The sequence below is a fragment of the Lynx rufus genome, unplaced genomic scaffold, assembly GCF_022079265.1.
Source record: "Lynx rufus isolate CCGP_SWC_20201006 ecotype Redwood Valley unplaced genomic scaffold, mLynRuf1.p SCAF_17, whole genome shotgun sequence".
Lineage (NCBI taxonomy): Eukaryota > Metazoa > Chordata > Mammalia > Carnivora > Felidae > Lynx > Lynx rufus.
Window position 1 is genome coordinate 6606822 of NW_025814831.1, and position 23606 is coordinate 6630427.

Genomic DNA, 23606 nt, shown 5'->3' on the forward strand with positions numbered 1-23606 from the left:
CGCATAGTAAAAAAGTTAACCTCAGGGAGGAAGCTCTTTCTCTGAAACAGGAGGGAAGGAAAAGTTTGAGGAAGATAATGAAAAAAAAGTCACTTAAGGGGGAGGAAATAAATGCTACCCCATCCCCATAGAGTATGAAGGCCTGTGCTGAGAGGAAAGGGGAGGAGTGAGGAAAAGGGACGGGACCCAGTGGGGGGGACACAGGAGTGGAAAACAAGCTCCCTACATGGTTTTATTAAACCACAGATATACTCTGCCTGCTTTACCTTGCTGCCAGGGGCCAAACCCCATGCTAATAATCCAGCATAGTGCCTTTAGATTATTATTTTTCATGTTTTTTTTTTTTTTTTTTTTTGAGACAGAGAGAGAGAGAGAGACAGAGAGAAAGAGAGACAGTATCTGAAGCAGGCTCCAGGCTCTGAGCTGTCAGCACAGAGCCTGACACAGGGCTTGAACTCATGGACCATGAGATCATGACCTGAGCTGAAGTTGGACGCTCAACCAACCCAGGCACCCCCCCTTTTTATTTTTTAATTTTTGTAAAATGTTTATTTATTTTTGACAGAGAGAGAGAGAGAGAGAGAGAGAGAGAGAGAGCGAGCGCCTTTAGACTCCGGGGCCAAATAAACAATACACGAAAGTGAAAATAAATGTACATAAATAGAATCAAAACAGTCCTCACTCCCCTGAAAAAGTCCATACCTCAGTTCTACACCCCTGTTCCTATTACCCTTTATTGATTTTTTCACAAGACCCTAAAGTTACAGGTTTTCTCATTAGCAGCTCATGATTACTGTGAAAATGGCTCAGGGTTACGAGCACCACAAGTAAAAATCTCTCAATAAACAAGTGGCATGTCAAAGCTTTTCAGCAACATCTTCCAGGAATGTGCTTTAGATATAGCATTTTAAATGATGAAAGAAGAAATGCATTTTCAAGTTTAGAATTTGGACACCTACATGTTGGAAGCAATAGTGAAGGTCATTACTCAATTTTCTCACCTAGTACAGAAATTCCCTCTAAATAAATAATACTTAGTCACTCACTAACCTTCATTTGGCCACTTTCATTAATGAACATTAATAGTTTACAAATTAGTATTACAAAACATTAATAGTTTACCTATGGCATTGCTGGGTATCACTAACTGGTGTTCACCTTTATTTTTGTATTAGTCATCACTAACTGGTGTTCACCTTTATTTTTGTATTAGTCTTAACGTTGACTTTTCCGCCTTTCAACAACTCTCTGAATCCTTACCTTTCCCTTATCTACTGATTGCCTCTCAAATGTGAAGACAATTTTCCCATTCCCTTCTCTTCTCCAGGGTAAACAAACATCTCTATTTTCTCAACATGGTTTTTAGTGTTTCAAGATAACCCCTAAACATTAGCAACCAAAATGGAAAACACTGTTTACACGATCTTCATAGCAAGTGGGGGAAGGGAGATTACCAATACTCAGCAACATGTCCATTGTGTGTCCATTGAGACACAGCATGCCTGCAAGCTATATTTTCTTATTCTCACAATTTATTGTGGAGACACCAGAACCAAAGAGACATGAAACAGCTTGCCTAATTCACAAAGGTCGTAAATGGCAGAGCCACAATTTGTCGTTAGATGAAAATATCGCTTTCCCTCAATCTGGGGAAGATTCTACACTTTGCTTCCACAAATGGAACATTACATCCTACAATCCACCCCCCCACCTTTTTTCCCCCCAAATCTGGTCTTCCTCGTCTCAAATATGCATAATGAGCTTTTGTAGATTTGACCTGGCAAATTTACATCTTGTTAATTTTGACCTATCGTTTCAACCTTTAAGAATTCTTTATAGCTACAGGTTTTGAGTACATTTATTAATGTGAGGAGTATGCCTCATGTATTTAAAGTTGGCAATAAAAAAAAAAAAAAAAAAAAGGTGCTAACCAGAGTAGGGGCAAGACCAGAGCCCTATAGCTCATCTCTAAACACCTGTCTTCGGGCTGACATCAACCCATTAATCATTTGGGGTTTGGTAATTTCAACGGACATAAATCCACCCAAGCAGACCTTAGCCAGTGTACATGTGTCTCTTGTGTCTACTAGGACAGGAAGGGAGATACATTCAGTGTCCTCAGGAAACCTAAATGGACCCATGCCTAGCAATCCCTCATTCACCACCAAGGTAGCAAACTTCGAGGGACAAGTAATTAGACGTATGCCATCGGGCTGGCTTTTTTTTAGTTGAAACTCTGCAAGTTTGAGGGAATGAGCTCTCCTTTCCCAAGTACTCACAAACTCTTTCTGCTCTCCCAACAAGGCTCTAGAACACAGGGCACCAGAGTGGCTCAGCTGGTTAAGTGTCCGACTTCAGCTCAGATCATGATCTTGTGGTTTGTGGGTTCGAGCCCCGCGTCAGGCTCTGTGCTGACAGCTCAGAGTCTGGAGCTGCTTCGGATTCTGTGTCTCCCTCTCTCTCTGCCCCTCCCCTGTTTGCACTCTGTATCTGTCTCTCAAAAATGAATAAAAACATTTAAAAATTAAAAACAAAAAACAAAACCAAGGCTTTAAAATAGAGTAACAAGTTCTAGCATCCAAGAGCCATCAACCTAACTGCTCTCTGCAAAATCTGAGATATTTACCAGATTCCAGTCTTACACCATTAACTGTTGTTTTCAGATTCCTCAAAAGCTATGAACAGTGGTTTTACAATTTTACCTGCAAGTATGCCAGTATATCATTTATCTGACCCTAAAGATATGAAATGAATTTAATCCAATTTGAAGTTCTTTATGATCTCCTCCATTACCTTGAACTTCCTTTTCATTTTGTTGGTCCTCACCCAATTCTTAGAGACAGCAAACAAACCATTTTTCTTCTTCAGCGAACTCACTGCTTTCAAACATTATCTCCCTAGGTAAAGTAGGCTAAAACCATTTTTTCTTTACGACATTCAATTTCAGAAGTGGCATTGAAAATGTAAGGACCTCCTTAGTAATTAGAATGTTTCCTTATTGCTTGTTGGTGCAAACTACATTTTCAAAACGAAACACCCATTATGTTTTATGCAAGAATCAACAAATAAGGTTGAATGATGCATTGCAATACAATGAGACAAAAGGAAAAAAAAAACCCTGAAAATTAGACACTAAGAGTGGTTACTGTGAATAAAATAAAATAATCCTGGATAACTCTTACATTTACCGTCAAGATTATTTAACAAGCAAGCAATCTAAAGCCGCTAACGATCTTAACCAAAATGTCTACCAATACCACCATTACTACCATCATCCATCCATTCTTCATTCAACAATCTAGAAAGCTTACAATACGTCACCCAGTGTTCTAGGTGCTGAGGATACAAAGCCCCTCATGGAGTTTTCATTCTAGCAACATCATTCAAACAAACCCTTAATGAGCGCCTACAAATGAAAGGCACCATACTAGATACATCTAAAGAGCGATTTAGAACGAGATACATAATCACTATCAAGTTTACTTTAAAACCACAAGAGATCACCCTCAAGTAACTGCTCTCAGAAGTCGCGCCTAACGTCAGATGATTTCGCGAAAGCTCGGTTTAACTGGCAGTCCAAGTTTAGGGAGCGTTACCAACCGTGCTCGGTGCTGGTAACAGTCCAAGTACTTTCAGACAACCTCAGACTTACGCCTCAATTTTCTTAAGAACTGCTTTAATAACAAACCAAACAGTCCAGAAGAGGATCGGTAAAGACGACGTCTCGGCAAGAACGAACCTAATCGCGGAAGTTCCTTTTCCTTATTTCTAGTCCCACCCTGTTACGTGGTTCTTCAGGCTCCAAAGTCGGAGTACCTCAGACGTAGAGTAAGTCTCAGGCCTAACCTCGACAGGGACCAGAACACTGCGAAATATACTGGGAAGATATAGGTACACTGCGATTGTGCGGCTCAGAGGCTGCGCGCGCGTTTAAGAGCACGCGCCCCCCCCCCGCCCCTTCTCCCCATCTGCTAGAAAGTCCCCGAATCCTAGCCGCCCCTCACTTCGAGGGCTGCTGTCTGTTTTAGGGTCCGCGTCGGCCTCCCTGCCCCGCTCCTGTGTCTCATACACTCTCTCGAAGCCCAACCCGCAGCCCCGCCGTCGCCCGCTAACTTCGATTTGCACCAGGGATAGCGGAGCGAGGCGGAATCCCGAAAAAGAGACTCCGCCAATGGCCGGAGATAAATGGCCATACCCTACTCCGACCTCCAGGGAAGTGGAGGTGAGCGGCGGTCCGTCGGTCACTCACCTCTCGCCTCAGGCAAGCCCCTTAGCGACGTCTCTCCTCGCCAACCGCGGCCATCTTGGACGTGGAATGTCGGGGAAGCGACGTCATCTCGCTGCGTCCGCGACGAAAAACCAGCGACCGGGCGCGGCCCCGCCCAGCCACCCCTAACCGTACTGCACGGCCTCCTCTCCAGCCATTGGGCCTGCGGGCCAGAACGGCCTCGGCCCCGCCAGCTTCGGCGCCACAATTGGCTGGGCTGCGCCCACGCCAGGCGCTGATTGGAGAACGGGCGCCTCGGGCCCCGCCTCCCGCGTCCAAGTTCCGTTAGCACGTTCGGTTGCTCCCGAATTCCCTCTCGCCCCGGGGGGGGCGGGACTGCCGAAATAGAACGCCCCCGGGCTGGCTCCTCCTCCTGCCCGCAGCGACGGCTGACCCGTGGGGAGGGGCCGGGAAGAGACTGGCGACACTTTCGTCTTGGGAGAGCTCTACTTTCTTCTGATTGGCTGACGGGCGCCCCCCGTGCGTCGGAGCCGCGGGCCAATGGGCGGCGGTGGCGGCGGCCCGGGGGCGGGGCCCGGGGGCGGGCGGAGCCGGGTTGGGCCGCGGCGGCGGGGCCGTCTCAGGCCGCCGTCCCGCCCCTCCCGTCCGGCCGCCGCCGCCGCCGCCGCCGCCTGGGGCTTGGTTGAGGCGGACGGTGGGTCCGGGCCCGAGTGTGGCGCCGCCGCCGCTGCGCGAAGGGGCAAGCGGGCAGGTGAGTGCGGGCGGCGGTCCCCCGGCGCGCGCGGCTCGCGGGCAGACTCTCGCCGCCGCCCCCGAGCGCGGTGAGGACGTCCCCCGCCCCGGCCGGCGCCCCTCGGCCCAGGTTCTGCGCGCGCCCCGCCGGTCGGCCGGCGCCCGAGGTGCGGGCGGCGGTGTGCGCCCCTAGGGCCAGGCGGGAAGGCCGGATGCGGGGCCCCGGCGGGTCGGGGGTGGGGGCGCCGTTCGGCCTCTGTCCCCCCTCCCCGGCCCGCAGCCCCTCGGGGGCGTCCGGCCGGCCCGGAGGCGGCGGCAGGTGCAGGGAGCGCCGGTCGCTGGGCGCCCGCCGGGTGGGGCCCGGGCGGCTCCGGCTCGCGCTGGGCGGCTGGGCTGTGCGTGCGGCCGGCCCGCGCTCCCTTCCTTCCTTCCTTCCTTCCCTCCCCGCCGCCGCCCGGGTGAAGGCTGTGTGGCTTCTGTGTTCCGCTCCCCAAACGTCAGGTGCGCCCGGGGACCAGCCCCTGCTTCTCTCTCTCACTTTCCAGCTATAAAAACAGGCGTTGAAAATAGGTCATCTGTCTTCCCACGCGCCCTGGCCGTGGTCCACACGCTCGGCGCCCTACTAGGGAGAAGAATTCGATGCTTTGGAGTTTGTCATTCCGGCCCTTAAACTCTTCCTCCTCTCGGCTCCGGCCGGGCGCCGCGACTCCGCCTTCGCCCCGCTTGTCGTCGGGGCACGGGAGCCGCCGGGTAGCGGGCGCCACTCGCCGCGCGGCCTCGCCCCCGCCGCGTAGCCGCACGTGTAGGATCGCTTGCAGGGTGTTGCTTGGCGATTCCAGATGAGGGACGTGTCATTTCAAAAGCGAAAGTACTTTTAAAGTCTGTTGACAGGTGACTTTTGCTTCCAAGACCTTCCGAGTTCACTGTTTAGCGATGAACCTGCTCCTAGCGTGATTGTGGGTGTTGGTTCCACAGCTATATGCGTTTGTCCCAACTCGTAGAACCGGCCACTGAAAAGTGAATTTTATCACGTATAAACGATACCTCTCCCTTCCCTGTGTTTCTTCTCAGTTGACCCCGCTGGTATTTCAAAATGGAAATAGCCAGTAATAATCTTAGAGAGGTTTTTCTTACCATCTTAAGTGAATGCATTTAACTCAAGAATATAGCAAAATAAAAGCAGCTTTCCACTGTTAAAGTTTGGCAAGACTGGCTTGAACCATGATAAATTGTGCCTATGCAGGCTACTGTGTGTGCAATCCCGCCTTTTACCAAATTAGTCCCAGGGGCTGCTGTGATTGATATTCTGGTCAGGTTCCAACAATTTAAGGAGGAGTGTTTTTCTCTGGCCCCAGAAAGGAGTTTGCAAAGCCAAGTTCTCAAATACAGAACAACCTCTTTATTGGAATTCCAAACCTCAGTTTTTAGCCTTCTGCTGCCCCTTCCTGCCTGCCCTCCTTTCAGCCTATTCAAAATTGTAAGCTAACGTCTGAAATGCTACTCCATCCTGAGAGGGTAAAATGGTTGCTGCTTTCCTTCTCTTCCTCAGTTTGCTGACCTCTCTTGGTGCTTTTGTTCCTGGCAGTGGCATTGATGTTGGACTTGAAGATTGAAACATTTTCCGCGGTGGAAATGAAAGTTTCTGTTCAGTTCTGTCAGTAAGAGTGCAGTAAGATTGTCAGTAAGAAAGTAACACTTCACTGATCTTCTCTTCCCTATGGCAAGCATTTAGGCCACATTTTAAATGGTTAAATCTTTGCTTGAAGAGCCGCTGGAAAATGAGGAAAATGTAAAGGTTGTGCTGAAACATTTTTCCCTTCTTAAGTTCAACCACCGGAAAACTGTTTTGTTAGGAGCGCTCACAACAGCCTCCTTAAAACTTGATGCTTTCGCGTCTAGAAGAGCCTGACGGGTGACAGCTGGAGGAAAGTGCCAACCTGAGTACAACCAAGGCCTGCTGGTAGTGGAAGGATTTAGTAGGCAGTTACAGAATTCAGTAAAACCAGGTACACAGTTTGTGGCCTGTGGAATGTGAGCAGGCCTGGGAGCAGAAATCTTACCTGCTAGCTGAGACTTACTCTGGATTCTTTCTTTTTTTTTTTTTTTTACTGGCTGTCGGTTCACTTTGAGGCTTTCCAGTTCCTTAAATGTTTGAATTACATAGTCTCCTTTTTTTTCTTATCTCAAGTCTGAAGTAACTTTTAGAAACACAGCTAATAACAGTAGATCTTTTTTGTGTGTGTAGTTTGAGGACTATCTTTCACTGGCAGGTTTTTTTTTTTTTTGTTTTTTGTTTTTTCCCATAGAGACTGATTTGCTGGCTAGTTCATGGTGCTTCTGTCGGGGGTGGGGAGGAAGAGCTTCCAGTGCGTCTCCGCTCTTTGTACCTAAGTCCTGGGAATGGAGCCATGATCTTGTTCCCCCATTAGAGGAACCGGAGTCACTTACTATTGTGGCACTCAACATTTTTTAACAGAGCAGTGAATATGTCTTTATTCTTAGGTCGCTTTGCAAGTCGCCTGTGGCCAGTTGTTTTCTCAAATTGCTCACGTTATATTTGGGCCCATCTTATCGTTGACGAACATTTTGATTTGCTGTGCATCCTTTTTCTCTCGCTGCGGTCGTAGACATGTTTATCTTGGATATCAGTTCGTTCCGAGTCCTATTTAACATAATGATAGTATTATGTAAAGAAAGCTTAGTTAGCGGAATTGGCCAGATTAGAAGTCCTACTTTTGTCGTTAAATTCATCCAATAACTCAAGCCAGAGATTAGCTGTGTAGACTCTTATTTCCTCTAGGTTTTAGAAAGGAACAGGTGTAAATCAAGAGGTACGAGCCCAAGTATTGACAGTTTGCAACTGAAATAAATTTAAGTGGAAGAAAAATGATTCTAAATGATTATGAAAGTCAAATACCAAAGTTAAGACTTTGAAGTTCTTTCTTATTCTAGTACTTTCTAAGCAGAAGTTAATTAGTAATCAAGACAAGCCCAAACACTTTTGGCTGACCGTGGAAGACGAGCCCGACCCTGAAGTTAAGATTTTGAGAAGAATCTGAGTGATGCTGATTACCAAGCCGAGTGAGATCATAACCTGCTACGTGCGTGAGCTTCAGTGGTGGGGATGTGTGGAGGGCGGGCAGGGGAAAAGAGAACAGGAGGAAATGCTTTCACTCTTCTCTAGAAGGACTAAAGCATTGTCCAGAGAATGTAATCAGGGTGTCTACATAGAACTCTTTTTTTAAATTTTTTTTTTTCAACGTTTATTTATTTTTGGGACAGAGAGAGACAGAGCACGAATGGGGGAGGGGCAGAGAGAGAGGGAGACACAGAACCGGAAACAGGCTCCAGGCTCTGAGCTGTCAGCCCAGAGCCCGACGCGGGGCTCGAACTCACGGACCGCGAGATCGTGACCTGGCTGAAGTCGGACGCTTAACCGACTGCGCCACCCAGGCACCCCTACATAGAACTCTTAATAAATGTGCTGTGTTTTAAGCTCATCACCTATCTACGATCCTGAGTTTCACTCTTCACATTTTTAGGACACAATTCGTTAGGATTTAGCAAGGTGCAAACAGTCACATGACTGAGTGATTTAAAGCTTTCAGTCTCAGTAAACAGGCCTGACTCTTCACTATCAATAATTTTCCAGCGAGCACAGTTAAAAGAAAGGAAGGGTTCGGGTTGAAAAATACTCATTAAAGTTGCTTTTGCCATATTGGCTAATGATTAACGAAGTTTTCCGTGTGTTGATTGTAATGGCTTAGCACTGCTACATGTTTCTAAGTGGTTTCTGCAGTTTCTCGACATGAGTGTGGCATTGCAGAGATCAATGTGGGATACGCGGGACTGGGCAGAGGCTTATTTGGAAGTTTCTCATTGAAGCTGAGGCAACTCCCATTTGTTTGGACAAGGCTAGCAAAACGGCTCTCTACCTGAAAAAGGCCGAAGAGGTAAAGCCTTTACGTGGTACGTTTTGCTACTGTAAGGGAATACTGTTATTTTGAACTTTAGAGGTGATGACCAGCCTTCCAAGCCTTCGCAAGTGGGTTGGTTTTGAGCTGAATCCGTGAAACACTATTGAGTGTCAGTAAAGTTTGCCACCAGGGTGTGCTGGTGAGGCTGTGCTACCAACTGAGTCTTCATCTTGTGTGGAGTTTCTTAACCTCTCTCAATTTCAACTTTCTCATCTGTAAAGTGGGTATGATTCTCTTTCTATTGTGTGAAATGCCTCCCTCAGTTTCTGATAAAGTAAGTGCCCAAATGATGCAGTCATGATGAAGACCGTCACGTTGGGGACCTGCCGTAGGACATTGTGTGTGGTAGGGGTGATGGTGACAGTGGCCTGGAAACAAACAATGACAGCATGAAAATTGCATTTCGGTTCAGACACTCACTTGATACAGTACGTCTTGTCTTGCTGAAAATCCGTTTGTGTAACAAAGGTTTCAGTTGATTGTCATTTTGTCCTCAAGGCTGTGGGACTGTGTGTCACTCATCTGTGCCTTTCAGATTAGATACTCGAGAAATGTGCACTGAACAAATGAATGCACTCCTTTGTTTACTTGACTCGTAGAAAAGCCCGGGCAGTCTCAGGCGTAATCCTAAGATCCCCTTGATTCGAGTTCCAGGAAGACAATCCCCACTGAACTGTGCCCCTCTCAGAGCTCATCAGAAGGGTTTTGTTGCCTGGAGAAAAAACTTCATTGAACATACCTAAGTGAGTTTTGTCCACTTTTGAGAAGGAGTATGTTAAACCGGGAGAAGAGAAGGCTTTGTGGGGGAACAGAGTGCTGTCTTCAAAAATTTGAAGGGTAGTCGTTTCTCTTTGAAAGGCAGAAGTGGGGGACAGGTCAGAGGAGATGATGACCTTTCCAACAACGTAGTGCTGGAGTGGCTCACAACCTGGAAATGCACACGCGGCAGCGGGCAGTTAGCAGCTCCAGCCCCGGGAAGCACAGGAGTGCCCGCAGAACCTCCGCTCTGTCCCTCGCTCTGTCCCTGCCCTTAGCAGCAGCAAGCCTCAAGTAGTGCGTTTCTTAGTCACAACACCCTCCACCCTGCCTCTCCAGCGTTTTCAGACCTGAATTCATGGCGGTGGATAGCAGCGCACTTTGACGGCTATCATTGCTTCATGACCCTGGGTGGGGTTCTTTTAAACATGTGCGGGGTTGAGCATTAACACAGATAACCCCAAAAGTCTCTTCCGAGCCCCATATTCCACAGTTCTAGAATCTCAAATCTTAGGGGAGGAATGTGGGTGGTTCGAAGGTAATTTCTTGACGGATTACAGCTGTTTCTTCACTTAACGTTTTTCTTTTTTCTTTTAGAAAGACATAAAAGAAATGATTATTCATGATACCAAATGATTCTTTGCTTTCTGAGAGGTTTTTTTTTTCAGCTTCCTTTAAATAGGAGCCTCATTTTAAGTGTATTTACAGTTTAATTCAACAGCAGTTTAAAACTGAAACTATTATATATTGAAAAGTCAATGAGAAATGGTTTAAGCATTTCTAAAATTACTGTGTAAATTAGTGGGAAATTCGCAAAAAACACTGTAGAAAGCAAGAAACATCTGTATTTTGTTAAATCTCAAATGTGTGTGTATCTACCTGCCCCTGTCTACTTATAGATTGTAAATGGTTCTGTACAGAGATTGAAATTTTACGTACATGCAATTTACAGGGCTGCGTTCATCCTGCTACTTAAGTAGCTACTGGCTTGAAACTTGGCTTGAAGGAGGCTTCCCCTTCTTGCCTGCCTGCTTGCCTTGACCTCTTGGTACTTCGGAGTTGTGGCACATCGGTACCTCCTTCGATAGGGACTGGAATGATGGGTGCCAGGTATCTCCTTAAACCGGTAGGGTTCGTGTGGCTTGAACCTGCTGATAGGCCCTGCCACTGTAGGGAGAGAGCACATGTTTCCCATACGTGTTAGTTTCAGTTAACCCGGTAGCATGTGGTGCAGGGACTGCGTGTTCATTATCAGTTTCTGGAGGAGAGAAAACATTGCACAGTTCAATACTTTCCAATTTGAGAGTGCTTTCATTTTCCTAAGTCATCATCCTATAATTTGTGTGTTTAATTCAGAATGTAGTAATCTGATCCTAATGGCCTACCAGATCTTTTCGTGAGCTTCTTTTCTTCCTGCACAGAGATCAGACAGGCTCTCTCACTCCCTTCCAAGTGCATTTACAGCTGGGTGCCTGAGGTAGGAGGAAGCCTTGGACAATTCTCTGCTGCAGTCAGTCCAGCTGTAAAGTTGGGTAGGTTCAGGAGATGCTGGGTTAGAGCTCAAACTTTCTGGATAGATTGCCAAAAAATGTAATCAGAAATGTTTATTCTATTTGTATTTACCTGAAAGCAACTCAGGAAAGATACACATTTATCTATACTTCCCACTTAGAATTAGGAAAAAAAAAACCCTCAAAAACCACCCAGCTGAATCCTGTCTCTGTTCCGTGTACTCAAGCTAGACTTTGTAATAGTGGGTATAAAGTGCCTAGCACCCTTCCTCACTGCCCCCCTCCTATCAGCCAAGTTGTCTAAATGTGCTTTGTCTAATTTCTCCTGACTATTTTTTAAAATATTTTTTGAGAGAGAAAGAGACAGAGTGAGCAGGGGAGGGACACACACACACACACACACACACACACACACAGAGAGAGAGAGAGAGAGGAGACACAGAATCTGAAGCAGGCTCCAGGCTCCAAGCTGTCAGCACAGAGCCCGACGTGGGGCTCGAACCCACGGGTTCTGAGATCATGACCGGAGCTGAAGTCGGATGCTCAACTGACCGAGCCACCCAGGTGCCCCAACCTGACTTTTTATTCCACCGCACAGATTATATATAGAAAAATCGCTTGCTTGGTCAGGAGCGGTTGTTGAGTACAGATACCAGACGTGTATTAGTTAGCAATTAAAATAATTGAATATACCATTTATTTTATACTTTACTAAGGTCAGTTTTATCTACTAAGTGGAGAGGTTGTTGGTGGTTTTACTAAATAGTTTATGGCATCTTAAAGAGCCGCGTTTTGAGGATTCTATAGATGGTTAAAATATCTCCATGGTGAAGAAGCATAGATAGGAGTGAAACTCCTGGCTTGCCGTTGTTCCTTCTTACAGATGCCCCTTCCTTTGAACGACTGTATGTATAATTGTTTGTAGAATGGCTTTGTCTATCAATCCTGTATTGCTTTCCCACTTAGTTTCTTTTGTCTTAAGTATTGTTTGAATTCTTTTTGGACTGTTTACTTTGGTTTGTCTCCAGGTAATTCCATAAGAATTTATAAATGATACCAGTTTTCAGTCTAAACTTTGGGGGAAAAAAAACCCTTTCAATTGGTGTTGTACCTTCAGGGTAATAATTGGAATTTGTCTTGAATATCTGTATGTGTGTAAATGTGTGTACACATACTTAATTTAGACCTCTTTATATCTTTCTAATATAAATTTTTGAAATAAATATTGGAGATAAATATTTGGTCTCCGTAGGAACTTGCTGAATTTCTGGTAGGTGGTTTTTATCCGCTAGGGGCACAAAGGATGTTCAGGCTACCTATTTGTTCATTTGTTGAAACTTGGACTCTAGCCCCAGATCAGCTGAACCACAATGAAAATTACTCATTGTGTGTAACACATTCTTGAATCATAAATGGAAAAGGTAAGTACTTATTTCCAATCCCTGAGGTGGAGGAAATCAACATTGTTAGCTAAAAAAGGCAGAAGGGGTTGAATTTAGGAAACCACTCAGACTGGATTCTAGCATCTTCTCAAATTGCATCTTGAAGCGTAGTCCTCCTTTAATTGTACTTCGCTCCTTGGCCCTCTCTAGCTCCTTCTCCTAGGTCTTTGAGGACTTGTGCATGCTGGGTCTTGTTTCTGCACCGCATCGTCCTTGAGGCCCGCACGTCTGGCCTGCCTTCATTTTGTGTTCCCCCGCAGCTGGCGTAGTCCTGGGCACGCAGACGCAGGACAGGTGGTTCATTGGCTACATCTATGTCCAGAGCCTGCCTCAGTGTTGGGAGTAATACACATTTCGGGTTGGAAGCTGTGGGTCCACGGTTTGATGGCTGTGCGCTCTTGGCCAAGTCACAGCCGTGTTTAAGCTCCCTGACATGGCATGGCTGTCGTCAGCGCGCTCTCTGCCGGCTGTGGCAGGGATGTGTCTGACCAGGGCAGAGCCCCATGCGGACACTTGGGCCCTGGTCACAATAGCTCACAGAGCTTCAAGCTGTGCTTGGGCCATAATCCCCCCTTTTTTATTCTTTTTCTTTTTCTTTTTCTATTGGAAGTGGACTCGTCGCTGCTTTGTTGCTTTCTGAGAGACCAAAAACATTTAAAAACTTTTGCATTTGTGTTTATCCGGGAGTTTCTGTTGTGAAAAATACACTAGAGCTTTTCTAATGATAAACCATGGACTCCTGAAAGAAACTTTTAACTTCAAGTGTGAATTCCATATATTTTATGCATATATAAAAATTTATATATTTACTTTTAAGAGTCTTCTTAGTTCTTTTTCTTTTTTTTTTTTTTCAGTTATTTGTTTTGAAAGGGGAGAGTGCGTGCGTGCATGCGCGCCATGTGCACCCAAGCAGGGGAGGGGCAGAGAGAGAAGGAGAGACAGAATCCCAAGCAGGCTTCACGCCCGATGCTGGACTTGAACTCATGAACCATGAGATCGTGACCTGAGCTGAGATCAAGAGTTGGACGCCCAACCGACTGAGCCACCCGGGCGCCCCTCTTCTTAGTTCTTTAGTAGCAGTAGATAAATATTTAGTCAATGTTGCATTTTGGCTGATGTTTTATTCACTGGTGGGGGAGTATATGGAAATGGTGCTTTGACACAAAATCGTACTGCTGTGATGGGAAGTAAATCTTACCCACGGGCGGGGCGCCTGGGTGGCGCAGTCGGTTGAGCGTCCGACTTCAGCCAGGTCACGATCTCGCGGTCCATGAGTTCGAGCCCCGCGTCAGGCTCGGGGCCTGGAGCCTGTTCCGATTCTGTGTCTCCCTCTCTCTCTGCCCCTCCCCCGTTCATGCTCTGTCTCTCTCTGTCCCAAAAATAAATAAAAATGTTGAAAAAAAAATATTAAAAAAAAAAAATCTTACCCACGGGCAATACTAACACATCCAAAATGATATCCAAAGATTTTCTTTCATTGAACAGATACTTGACCCTCATCTGTGTCCATGACACGATACTACACCTACAGGTAATTTAGAGACGGAAGGTTTGTTGTATTTCTGCCACGAGACGGTGCATAAAACGGGTGCGAAGGTAACGTAGGCTGCGGTGGGTGAGGCCACGGAGGCTCCAGAGCTGGGCCCTGGCAGTGCAGGGAGGGCGACCACAGGCAAGGTGGGGTCTTAGCCAAGACTCAGACACACGGCCACCATGGGGGAAAGGCCCGTAGGCCTCGGTGATGGAGGACAGAGTGTGGATCAGGGAACGACCGCCAGGCCAGGGGCTGAGGGAGGGCAGTGTGCAGGGAGCTGGCAAACGGGGAGAGAGCCTGATGGTCTTTGGGGTGAAAAGAAGTAAATGTGGGACTTGTGCTGTCCAGGTATACTGTGAGTTGGGGCTTCCTACAGAGATTAGAACTGGCGCTAAGCCGTATCTGACCTAGAAGTAAACAAATGTCACAGACACCGATGGCCGTACGAGTTCAGACGATTGGCTGCTGGGCCGTAGAACCGGGTGCCGAGAACCCCACCCTTCACAGTCTTGAGTTCCTGGGACGCTTGGGTGGTTCTGTCCGTTAAGCCTCTGACTTGAATTCGACTCTTGATTTTCACTCTTGGTCTCATGGTTCACAAGTTTGAGCCCTGCATTGGGCTTCACGCTGACAACGCGGAGCCTGCTTGGGATTCTGTCTGTCTCCTCCGCTCTCTCTGCCTCTCTCCTCCATCCTCCCTCCCCCCACCCCCAATAAATAAATAAACTTAAAAAAAAAAAAAGAATCTTGAGCTCCTCACGCAAACTGCAGGCTCGGCAACTAAGGCCATAACCACCTCTGATTAAGGGCACAGGGGCCCCAGAGCAGTGGGGGCTCCCAGGCAGAGCAAGTCCAGGTCAGCCGGGGAGCTTTCCAAGAGGGGGTCGGTGCAAACCTATTTTCCAGGAGGACAGATTAAACCCTGGCCTGGATCTATGACCCTGTGCCCTAAGTAGGTATGGTCCCTGGAGACAAGGACAGACAACCCTCCCACCTTAATTAAGATGAAGTGAGTGGATGCCTGTATGTAAGATTCTTACTGCCTCTCCTGAGTGAGCAGCTTTCTCTCCAATAGGGTCTCTATCTCTGTGGGAGGGAAACACTCCAAAAAGAGTCACAAAAGACTGAATCTCAAGGTAATCCAGGACTTTAGCATCTGTTCATCACCTTGAACTTGACTCATTGTCGCTAACATTCATGGCTTCAAGTCTATGAAATTAATGGAGGAGCCTAGACTTTCCTCAAGGACCTTGAGGGTATTTGGGCTGAGTCTTGAAGTTTGTGAAACATTTTGCCAGGAGGTGAGAAAAGGGTAGTGGAGGATAGCTTCTTTCTAGAAAACCGGGAGAATGAGCATATCCCTGGAGTGTGCCGTGTGAAGAGGTGAGGGGTAGAGTGAAGGCAGCCGGATGAGATGAGATGAGGTGTGATGGACCTTGAGGGCTGTGCTGGGGAGGTGGGACCACCCTGTGAGCTGTGTAAAGACCTAGTGTCGAGCAAAAGAAGTCTACGTATTTGTTATGGGAAGTTCGGGAACAGACAAAACAAGGTGTGATACTAGAGTCGAAATGCTGGTCCCTTGCTGGGGACAGCTAGGACTGGGAACGCATGAGGGAGGCTCCGTGAGTGCTGGCTGTGTCGATACCTCCCGGCAGTGGCCGAGCACTTATCAGGCACTTGATGCCTCCATCTGTAAAGGCTAGCTGTCCACGTGTGCTGGAGAAGGAGATTGGAGGCAGGGAGATGAAGCCGTAAGGAGGGGAGCAACTGGAGGTGAAGGTCTTAAGTGGTTTGGGCTTCAGTGACTGTTTCTATAAACGTAGCTCCGCCCCCCACCCTGGCCTCTGCAGAGTATGTTCCAGGTACCTGTTCTCCTTGGTGCTAATTGACCGATGTGTTTGGAAATTTGACCTGCGTTGTATCCCTACACCTATGACTCATTTCTAAAAGCCGGCAGTTTTTTGGCGTAAGGGAAAGAAATCATGAGGACAATTGAGTTTTAAGTATTCCACCGTAGAGTATTATTGCCAAAGGAATCTATTGTGTTTTCAAATCACTGTGACCAGATATTTAGTGGTCTCTCACCTGCAGGAGAAATTAGACGTCATCTTAACGTTCTGAGGAGACAGAAACTTGGGTGGGAGCTTCAGCAATACTGATTTTGACCTAAGAACTGCCCAAGGAGAGAATTCTTTTTCCTGGGAGCTCATGAGCACCGTATGCAGACAGCCTGCTCTGGGCTGGGTTCTGGGCTGGGTGTCTGGGACACAAATGGAAATAGGACATGGTGCCTCAAGGAGCCCGTTGTCCAGGAGGAAAGCTGGCGTGTGAGCAAGACTTCCAGTGCAGTGAGAGCCAGTAGTGGGAGAAGTGGTACAGAGGAGGGGCTGTTGCAGCTCAGAGGATCACGAAGGCTTTAAAGGTGATGCCTGGGCAGGGCTTTTAGAGGAAGTGAGTTACTGCACAGGCGACTCAAGTATTGGCGGCAAGGGGTGAGGTGGGCGAGATAGTGGGACAGGGCATAGAGGTGTGCGATGACACCCACACGAGGGCTGGGTGTCCTTGTCGTTGCTGGAGCCTGAGGTGCTGCGGCAGGGATGGCAGCACGGGGCGGATTTGCGTGTTAGGGATGGCCTTGGGCCCAGACATGTAAAAGGCTAGTGTCAAAATGTAAGCGAGAGGTGAATTCAGAAGGTGGGCGGGAGCAGGTGGCAGTAGGCCACATCCAGGGGTGTGGGCGCTTGGCAGGGTGTTGTTGGGCATCGGGTCTGGAAAGACCTTTTAGCCCTCCTGCCCCCTGCAGTGCCCTGTGCTTTTGCTCTGCGTTTCAACAGCTGCAGGGCAGTGGCCCAGCTCGGGAGCCAGGCAGATCTGAGTTCTACTCCGGCTGCACGTCTTACCCGATGTGTGACCTTGGACAAAGCTGAAGGACTTCACCTTTCTGAGAATGTCATCTAAACGATGCGGATGAGGGGTGCTGGGTGGCTCAGTTGGTAAAGCGTCCGACTTCGGCTCAGGTCATGATCTCACGGTTTGTGGGTTCGAGCCCCGCTTCGGGCTCTGTGCTGACAGCTCGGAGCCTGGAGCCTGCTTCGGATTCTGTGGGTCCTCTCTGTTCCTCCCATGCTCACGCCATCTTTCTGTCTCTCTCTCTCTCTCTCTCTCTCTCTCTCTCTCTCAAAAATGAATAAACATTAAAAAAATGTTTTTAAAGATGAGGATGATAGAGGGGTCTAGGGAGATCAAATGAGGAGTTCTGTCTTAGCCCAGCACCTGCAGAGTGTAAGTACTGCACGTAAGGGTCAGTGCTGCTCTTTTAATTAATGATCAGCGTATCAGACAGGTATCTCCATGCTGGGAGTGATGGCAGTTGGGGGGTCCCTGCAGGAGGATCTGCGGGAGGTAAGGGGCTGCGGGCAGAATGAAGAGGCCTGCTTGGTGGTGGGTCCGCACACGGTGAGGGCCGGTGCATGAGAGCATGGCTGTCTCCAGCTCATGTTCCCCAGGTCTGCTAGGAGAAGGGGAGGGCCTGGGGCGCCTCATCAAAGTGATGTTCTTTTTTTTTTTTTAATTTTTTTTTATGTTTATTTGTTTTTGAGAGAGAGAGAGAGAAAACGAACGAGCAGGGGAGGGGTAGAGAGAGAGGGGGACAGAGGACCTGGAGCAGGCTCTGCGTTGACTGCAGAGAGCCTGATGCAGGGCTCGAACTCACGATCTGTGAGACCATGACCTGAGCAGAACTCAGATGCTTAACTGACTGAGCCACCCTGGCACCCCCAAAGTGATGTTCTTAAGCTGTTTGGAGCCTGATACACGAGAGTCTTGCCAGCAGGACTGAAGGGAGAGGCCGAACAAGCCCACCACTCACGGGGGTTGGTTCCTATGGCTCTTCCCACGGAGCTGTATTTAGAAGTGTGGTTAAAGTCCTTTGGGGGCAGGGGGATGGGTAAAATAGAGGAAGGGGATTAAAAGGGACAGACTTCTGGTTATAGAACAAGTAAGTTACAGAGATGTAACTACAGCACCGGGAATAGAGTTGTTAATACCGTAACAACTTTGCGCCGTGGCAGGTGGCAGCTAGAATTAGGGCGATCACTTTGCCATGTATTCGAATGTTGAATCGCTCAATTGCACACCTGAAATTAATATAATATTGTATGTCAGCTGCACTTCAATTTAAAAAAAAAAAAAAGGAAGAAAAGAATACAAAAAATCACCACCCTAAAAGAAATCTTTCTAGACTCCTGGGTAGTTTTAGTTATTTGTGGTCAGGTTCAGTGGTTCCTGCCAGACATGCTCTCAGTGGACAGAGAGCCCGAGATGCAGAGAAGAATGGGAGGTGCTCCAATCAGGCTGTGCCTTCGGCTTGGCCGTGAGCAAGTGACATGTGCACGTGGGGAGCGTCTCTCTCCTTTCAGAAGCTAGTCCTTAAGTTCAGGAAAAGGGGCTTAAGCTCTTCCTGCTTCCGTCCTCCCCCCCCCCCCCAGGTTTTTGTTTGTTTTGTTTTGTTTTTCTGCTTTTGATCTCAAAGCAACTAATTCCTTGCTGCAAAAGTTTTAGGTATTTTTACCTGTTCCTTCTGATTCCGGGATGGCATACACTGTGTAGGGCACACTGTTTGAGAAGACTTATTAGATACATAAAGTTACACATTATACCCACGTGTTAGATACATATCCTAGTCAGGGTGTGCGATTTTCTATTATTTCAGCACATGGGCCATATTTGCCTGGCTTCCGTTCAGATGAGGTCAGGGATCATCTCTGCGGTGGGAGAGTGTGACGTTGCAACCTTTTATCCCATCCCTCATCTCCACACTACAAGAGTCCTTTCCTTTTGTAAAAATAAATGGGGCAGAGCATGCCTTCTGGTTCCCCTTTGGGTTAAATGTAACTCGGGAGGGCTCCGTGGAGCAGCGTTGCAGTGTCGGTCATTGATCAGTGCTTGGATGGCTGCAGTAGCTTCTTGGCTGAGCACTCTCCATCTTGCTGGGCTGTTGTCCTGAAGTGCTGCTCTCTGGAGGAGGAACGCCTGGGCCAGACTCCTCAGGGCGCTTGTAGCTTCCTTCAGGTGGCCGACTCACGGTGGGGGCAGGGGGCGGGTGCTAAGATCACAGGGGGCCACCTCTCCAGCCAGGCATGTTCTCCCCCCGGGGCCCCCTCGTACTTCCCTCATTCCTGCCCTTGCCTGGGATTGCCCCACCCATCCCAATCCCTTACTTTCTTCAAGGCACATCTTGAGGCTCCTTGTTATAAAGCGTTTTCAGGGTCGCCTGGGTGGCTTAGTCAGTTAAGCGTCCGACTTCATGATCTCACAGCTTGTGGGTTCGAGCCCCACACCGGGCTCTGTGCTGACAGCTCAGAGCCTAGAGCCTGCTTCAGATTCTGTGTCTCCCTCTCTCTCTGCTCCTCCCCCACTCATGCTCTGTCTCTCTCTCTCTCAAAAATACACATTAAAAAAAAATTTAAAGCGTTTTCAGACGAGCATCCTCTCCCAGTCTGTGCCCAGCATGCTGTTAGTGCTTTTGTGTCCCACTGTGTCACCTGCTGTGGACTGTTGTCACGTCTCCTACCTGTGAGAGGCTACCAGGCTCGTGGGGGGAGGCGCGGGGAGACCTTGTTCCAGCGGGGGACTGCCGTCGCTTTCCTGGGATGAAACCCCGGGCTTGACTTCTCCAGCGAGACAGAATGGCAGCGTTAGAGTACCTCTCCGAAGCGTCTTTGAGCTCTCAAATGTCTTCAGCATTTGTCCGTAATCTACTGCTCATGATACAGTTGCTGCCAATGGGCGATGATTCTTCTAAAGCAAAGTGGGAGAGAATATAGGTTTTTGCGCCCGTATGGTGGTTCGTGTTACACGTGTGGATACAAAATCTTTCTCTGTGTAGTGTCGGGGGGTAAGCATTGGAGCGTGCACGGTAAAATCTGTGTCACTTGAAAAAGTTCCGGAGTAACATTTGCTTCTACTATGGTTTTTGTAGGTGAAAAGGAAGGAACTCTTCTTCCAGAAAGTAAAGCGATTTTTTCGTTTGTTTGTTTGTTTGGGAGCCTCCAAATACTAATACTTGTCACACATCTCTTTTTCTGGAAGGAAACTTGAGGATATGACGCACATGAAGTAAAATGTTAGCATCTCGAGGCTAAGCCGCTGCTGTGCCGTGTTTCGTTATTTGATTTGATTCTTTGGAAACGTAATGCATTTTGCCTTTTCTCTCTCTTCTCTGTAGTCAGAAAATGGGGAAGAAGAGTCGAGTGAAAACGCAGAAATCGGGCACTGGTGCCACAGCAAGTGTGTCGCCGAAGGAAACCTTGAACCTGACCAGTGAGCTGTTACAGAGTAAGTTCCCCCCAGGCCTCCCCGCCCTCACGCGGGGCTGCGAGGCTTCTCCGCTCTGCATGCTCAGGCCACACGGGTCAGTCTCTGGCCTGGCGAGGCGGGAAGTGGGACAGGCTGGGGTTCAAATCCTGGCTTATTAGCCACGTGAGCTGGGCAACTTTTGGAACTGCTCTGACCCCCACTCTCCCCTACTGTAATAAACCTGGGATATTGACAGCGGGTAGGGAGGAATGAGGCCCTGGTGAAACCGTGTACCTGAAGCTTCTCTAGCGCAGCCGCCCACAACAGGGGCTCCCCTGGGTCCCGGTGGGCAGGGACCAGCTCGACCACCGTGGACAGGCCGCGTAAGCCCTGTGAGCCTCGGGGTCCACAGCAGTGCGAGGCGAGTGCAGCGGGCCTCCCGGAGAGCAAACCATTGGAACTCTGCTCCCTCGTCAGAATGGCTCCCCTTTAGTTTTAGGGATTTGGTCATAGTTTTCCGATTTCTTGGTTCAAGGACATTAAGTATCTGTTAAGTGCCTGTACTTGCTTCAGTAAGTTAGTATAAATTGGTAAATTCCTTTTTTCACTGTGAATTTAAATCGGTGCTATGTAGGTTTCCAACTTGGCTGGGGTCCCTGTATTAACTACCTACGTTTGCCTCCTCTTCCTTATACGCTCAGATTATGTGACAGGCCAAACCCCAAACGCACGCTTAACTGTCTCTCCGTTGCCAGCAGCAGGTAGCAAGCGAGTCGGGTCAGGTCCCACCCTGGGTGCTCCTGTGGACAGCGTGGGCCCCCGCAGAGCCCTGACGTGCTGACCCGTTGCCTCCTCTGTCCCCCACCGGACGGCGGGCAGCTTGTGGACAGGCCCTGTCTTGTATTCCGGGGCCTCCGTCGGGGTTTGCCGATGGAAGAGTGACTGGTTAGCCGTAAGAGTTAGGAGTCCACGTGGTTAGGGCTGGGTGGTGTTATTTACCACAGACACTCTTTCCTCAGAAGACGAGGGTGGCCGTGGGAAGAGTGCGCTCCTTTAAACTCCTACAGTTGTTTGAAGAGGAAAGAGCTCGCTGACAGGCCGGGTGCCCAGAGCACAGCCTCCAGAAACGCCCGGCACCGGTCTGAGTGCTGCCTTTCGCTTCTGGCCCCTCCCGCAGAGTCTCAGCTTCCTGGTCAGCAGTGACTGTGCTGTCTCTTTTGTGACTCCTCCAGAGCGTGCTTAATATAGAGCCTTACACACGGGTGTGAAATGTTTGTTGAGTAATTGTCCTTATGTCCGATTTAACTGGTTCCTTCAGACAGCCACTGTTCTAGGGCTTAACTAGAAAGAAACGTTGACTTTTAAGGTTGCCTTTTTTTTTTTTTTTTTTTTAATCCCCTAGAAGAGTTTTTAGGGAAAGGGAAATGCTTTGCATCATAGCCTAGCTTTTTAGATTTCCCCACGTACAGGTGTATTCTGAGGACCACCCGTCAGTGCAAGTTCAGTGCTCACACTTAGGTTCGGGGCCCCAGGTTAATAAGCATGTGGATGGTTTCAGAGGGTTTATATGCTTTGAAAAGTACGTCTGATTTATACCTGCCACGTTTATCATCGTGGCTGTGGTACCTTTGTCCTTTAAAAGTGAACCAGCAGGGGGGGTGCCTGACTGGCTCAGTTGGGGGGAGTGTGCGACTCTTGACCTCGAGGACGTGAGTTCGAGCCCCACGGTGGGCATGACGCCTACTTTAAAAAAATGGTAGGGACACGTGGGTGTCAGTTAAGTGTTCAGCTCTTGGTTTCGGCTCAGGTCACGATCTCACAGTTAATGGGTTTGAGCCCCACGTTGGGTTCTGCACTGGCAGCATGGAGCCTGCTTGGGATTCTCTCTCTCCCTCCCCCCACTCTGCCCCTCCCCTGCTCTCCCTCTCTGCCTCTCTCTCAGTTGTCTCTCAAAATAAATGAATAAACTTAAAAAAAACAATTAAAAGTAAAGCAGCAGTGGCAGCAAAACCCAAATCCTCTTTGTGCTGAAGCCTGACCGGTAAGTTGAAAGCAAACAGTGTTTGAGTGCCGTGACGTTTGTGTTCCAGGGTGCAGTAGCCCCGCACCCGGCCCGGGGAAGGAATGGGAGGAGTACGTGCAGATCCGGTCTCTCGTCGAGAAAATACGGAAAAAACAAAAAGGTATATTTTCTAGAACGGTAATCGTATTTGAATAAAATCACGGAGGGACTTGGCACAGGTCAGAAAGCTCATGAGGGCAGTGAAGGACCCGGCGTCATTCCTGCCTGCGGAAGGTCACTGCGAAGGGGCCCGGAGTTAGGGAGAGATGCGCTGGGCAGCTGTCCCAGGACCTTTCCCATTTCTGAGGTGTGGCTGCTGGCTTTGGAAGGAGTGAGAATGTTCGGCTGTAGGGGAAAAGTGTTCATATGCAGGGGCTAAGATGACACGACTTTTGTTTGTATTTTATGAAATCTCTGTTGAGAGCCGTTTGTTTTTCTATAGTGTGTTTCCTTTAGGGTTTGAGGTCGGTACACAATGCCATGAGTGATCAACACACAAATACGCACTAATCGAAGTCAAACAATGAACTCAAACAGATCTTGGTTAAATAAGAGGCGAAGTTATATATCCAAAGCAGTGTTTTTACAGGGTGTGTTCAGCAGGTGTCTTAATGATTCTCAGCCAGGCCGGCGACAGGGCCAAGTGTCAGTTTGAAAAAGCCTATTCAATATGTCTATTGTCTTAGTTCTATAAAGCACAAAAAATAAAAGATTGGTATGCAGGGCCACATGGGAGGTAGCAGGGAAAAACACACGGAGCCTGCATTTTAAAGGGTGAGAAGAACCTTCTTAGACCCCGTTTTTGTACACTGCCCTGAAAGTGAATCACAAGAGGGTTTGTTTTTTTATTTGCTCTCCGTAGTGGTAGTTTTATTGCTGTCCTGTGTAATTCTGCGAACCTCCGAGCTTTAGGTTAGATGGTCTCGGGCCCCAGATGGTGACAGGTTCCTTTATAATGTGTTTATTTGCACCAAGTGGTAGACCGTGCTGATCCCGGTTCACCCAGTGGATAGCTGAACAAGTTTTGTACGTCCTGAGTGTCTGTCGTCAGCAGAATCTGCTAACTA

At 48.3% G+C, this 23606-nt stretch overlaps 2 protein-coding genes across 3 annotated transcripts in view; one reads left to right on the plus strand and one right to left on the minus strand.

Annotated features, from left to right (window-relative positions):
* The window catches only part of CCNK (cyclin K), a 29236-nt gene extending 24918 nt beyond the window's left edge, over positions 1 to 4318 (minus strand). Inside the window, exon 1 of the mRNA XM_047080123.1 lies at positions 4250 to 4318. The gene's annotated coding sequence lies outside the window, so the exon portion shown is untranslated. The remainder of the gene's footprint in view (positions 1 to 4249) is intronic.
* A 557-nt stretch (positions 4319 to 4875) lies between these two features.
* The window catches only part of SETD3 (SET domain containing 3, actin histidine methyltransferase), an 80356-nt gene continuing 61625 nt past the window's right edge, over positions 4876 to 23606 (plus strand). For both annotated transcript variants that reach the window (XR_006962142.1, XM_047080125.1), the window contains exons 1-3: positions 4876 to 4979; positions 20407 to 20516; positions 22568 to 22660. Coding sequence is in view for 1 of the 2 variants with exons in the window: in XM_047080125.1 (XP_046936081.1) it covers positions 20414 to 20516; positions 22568 to 22660 (196 nt within the window). In the remaining variant the exon portion in view is untranslated. The remainder of the gene's footprint in view (positions 4980 to 20406; positions 20517 to 22567; positions 22661 to 23606) is intronic.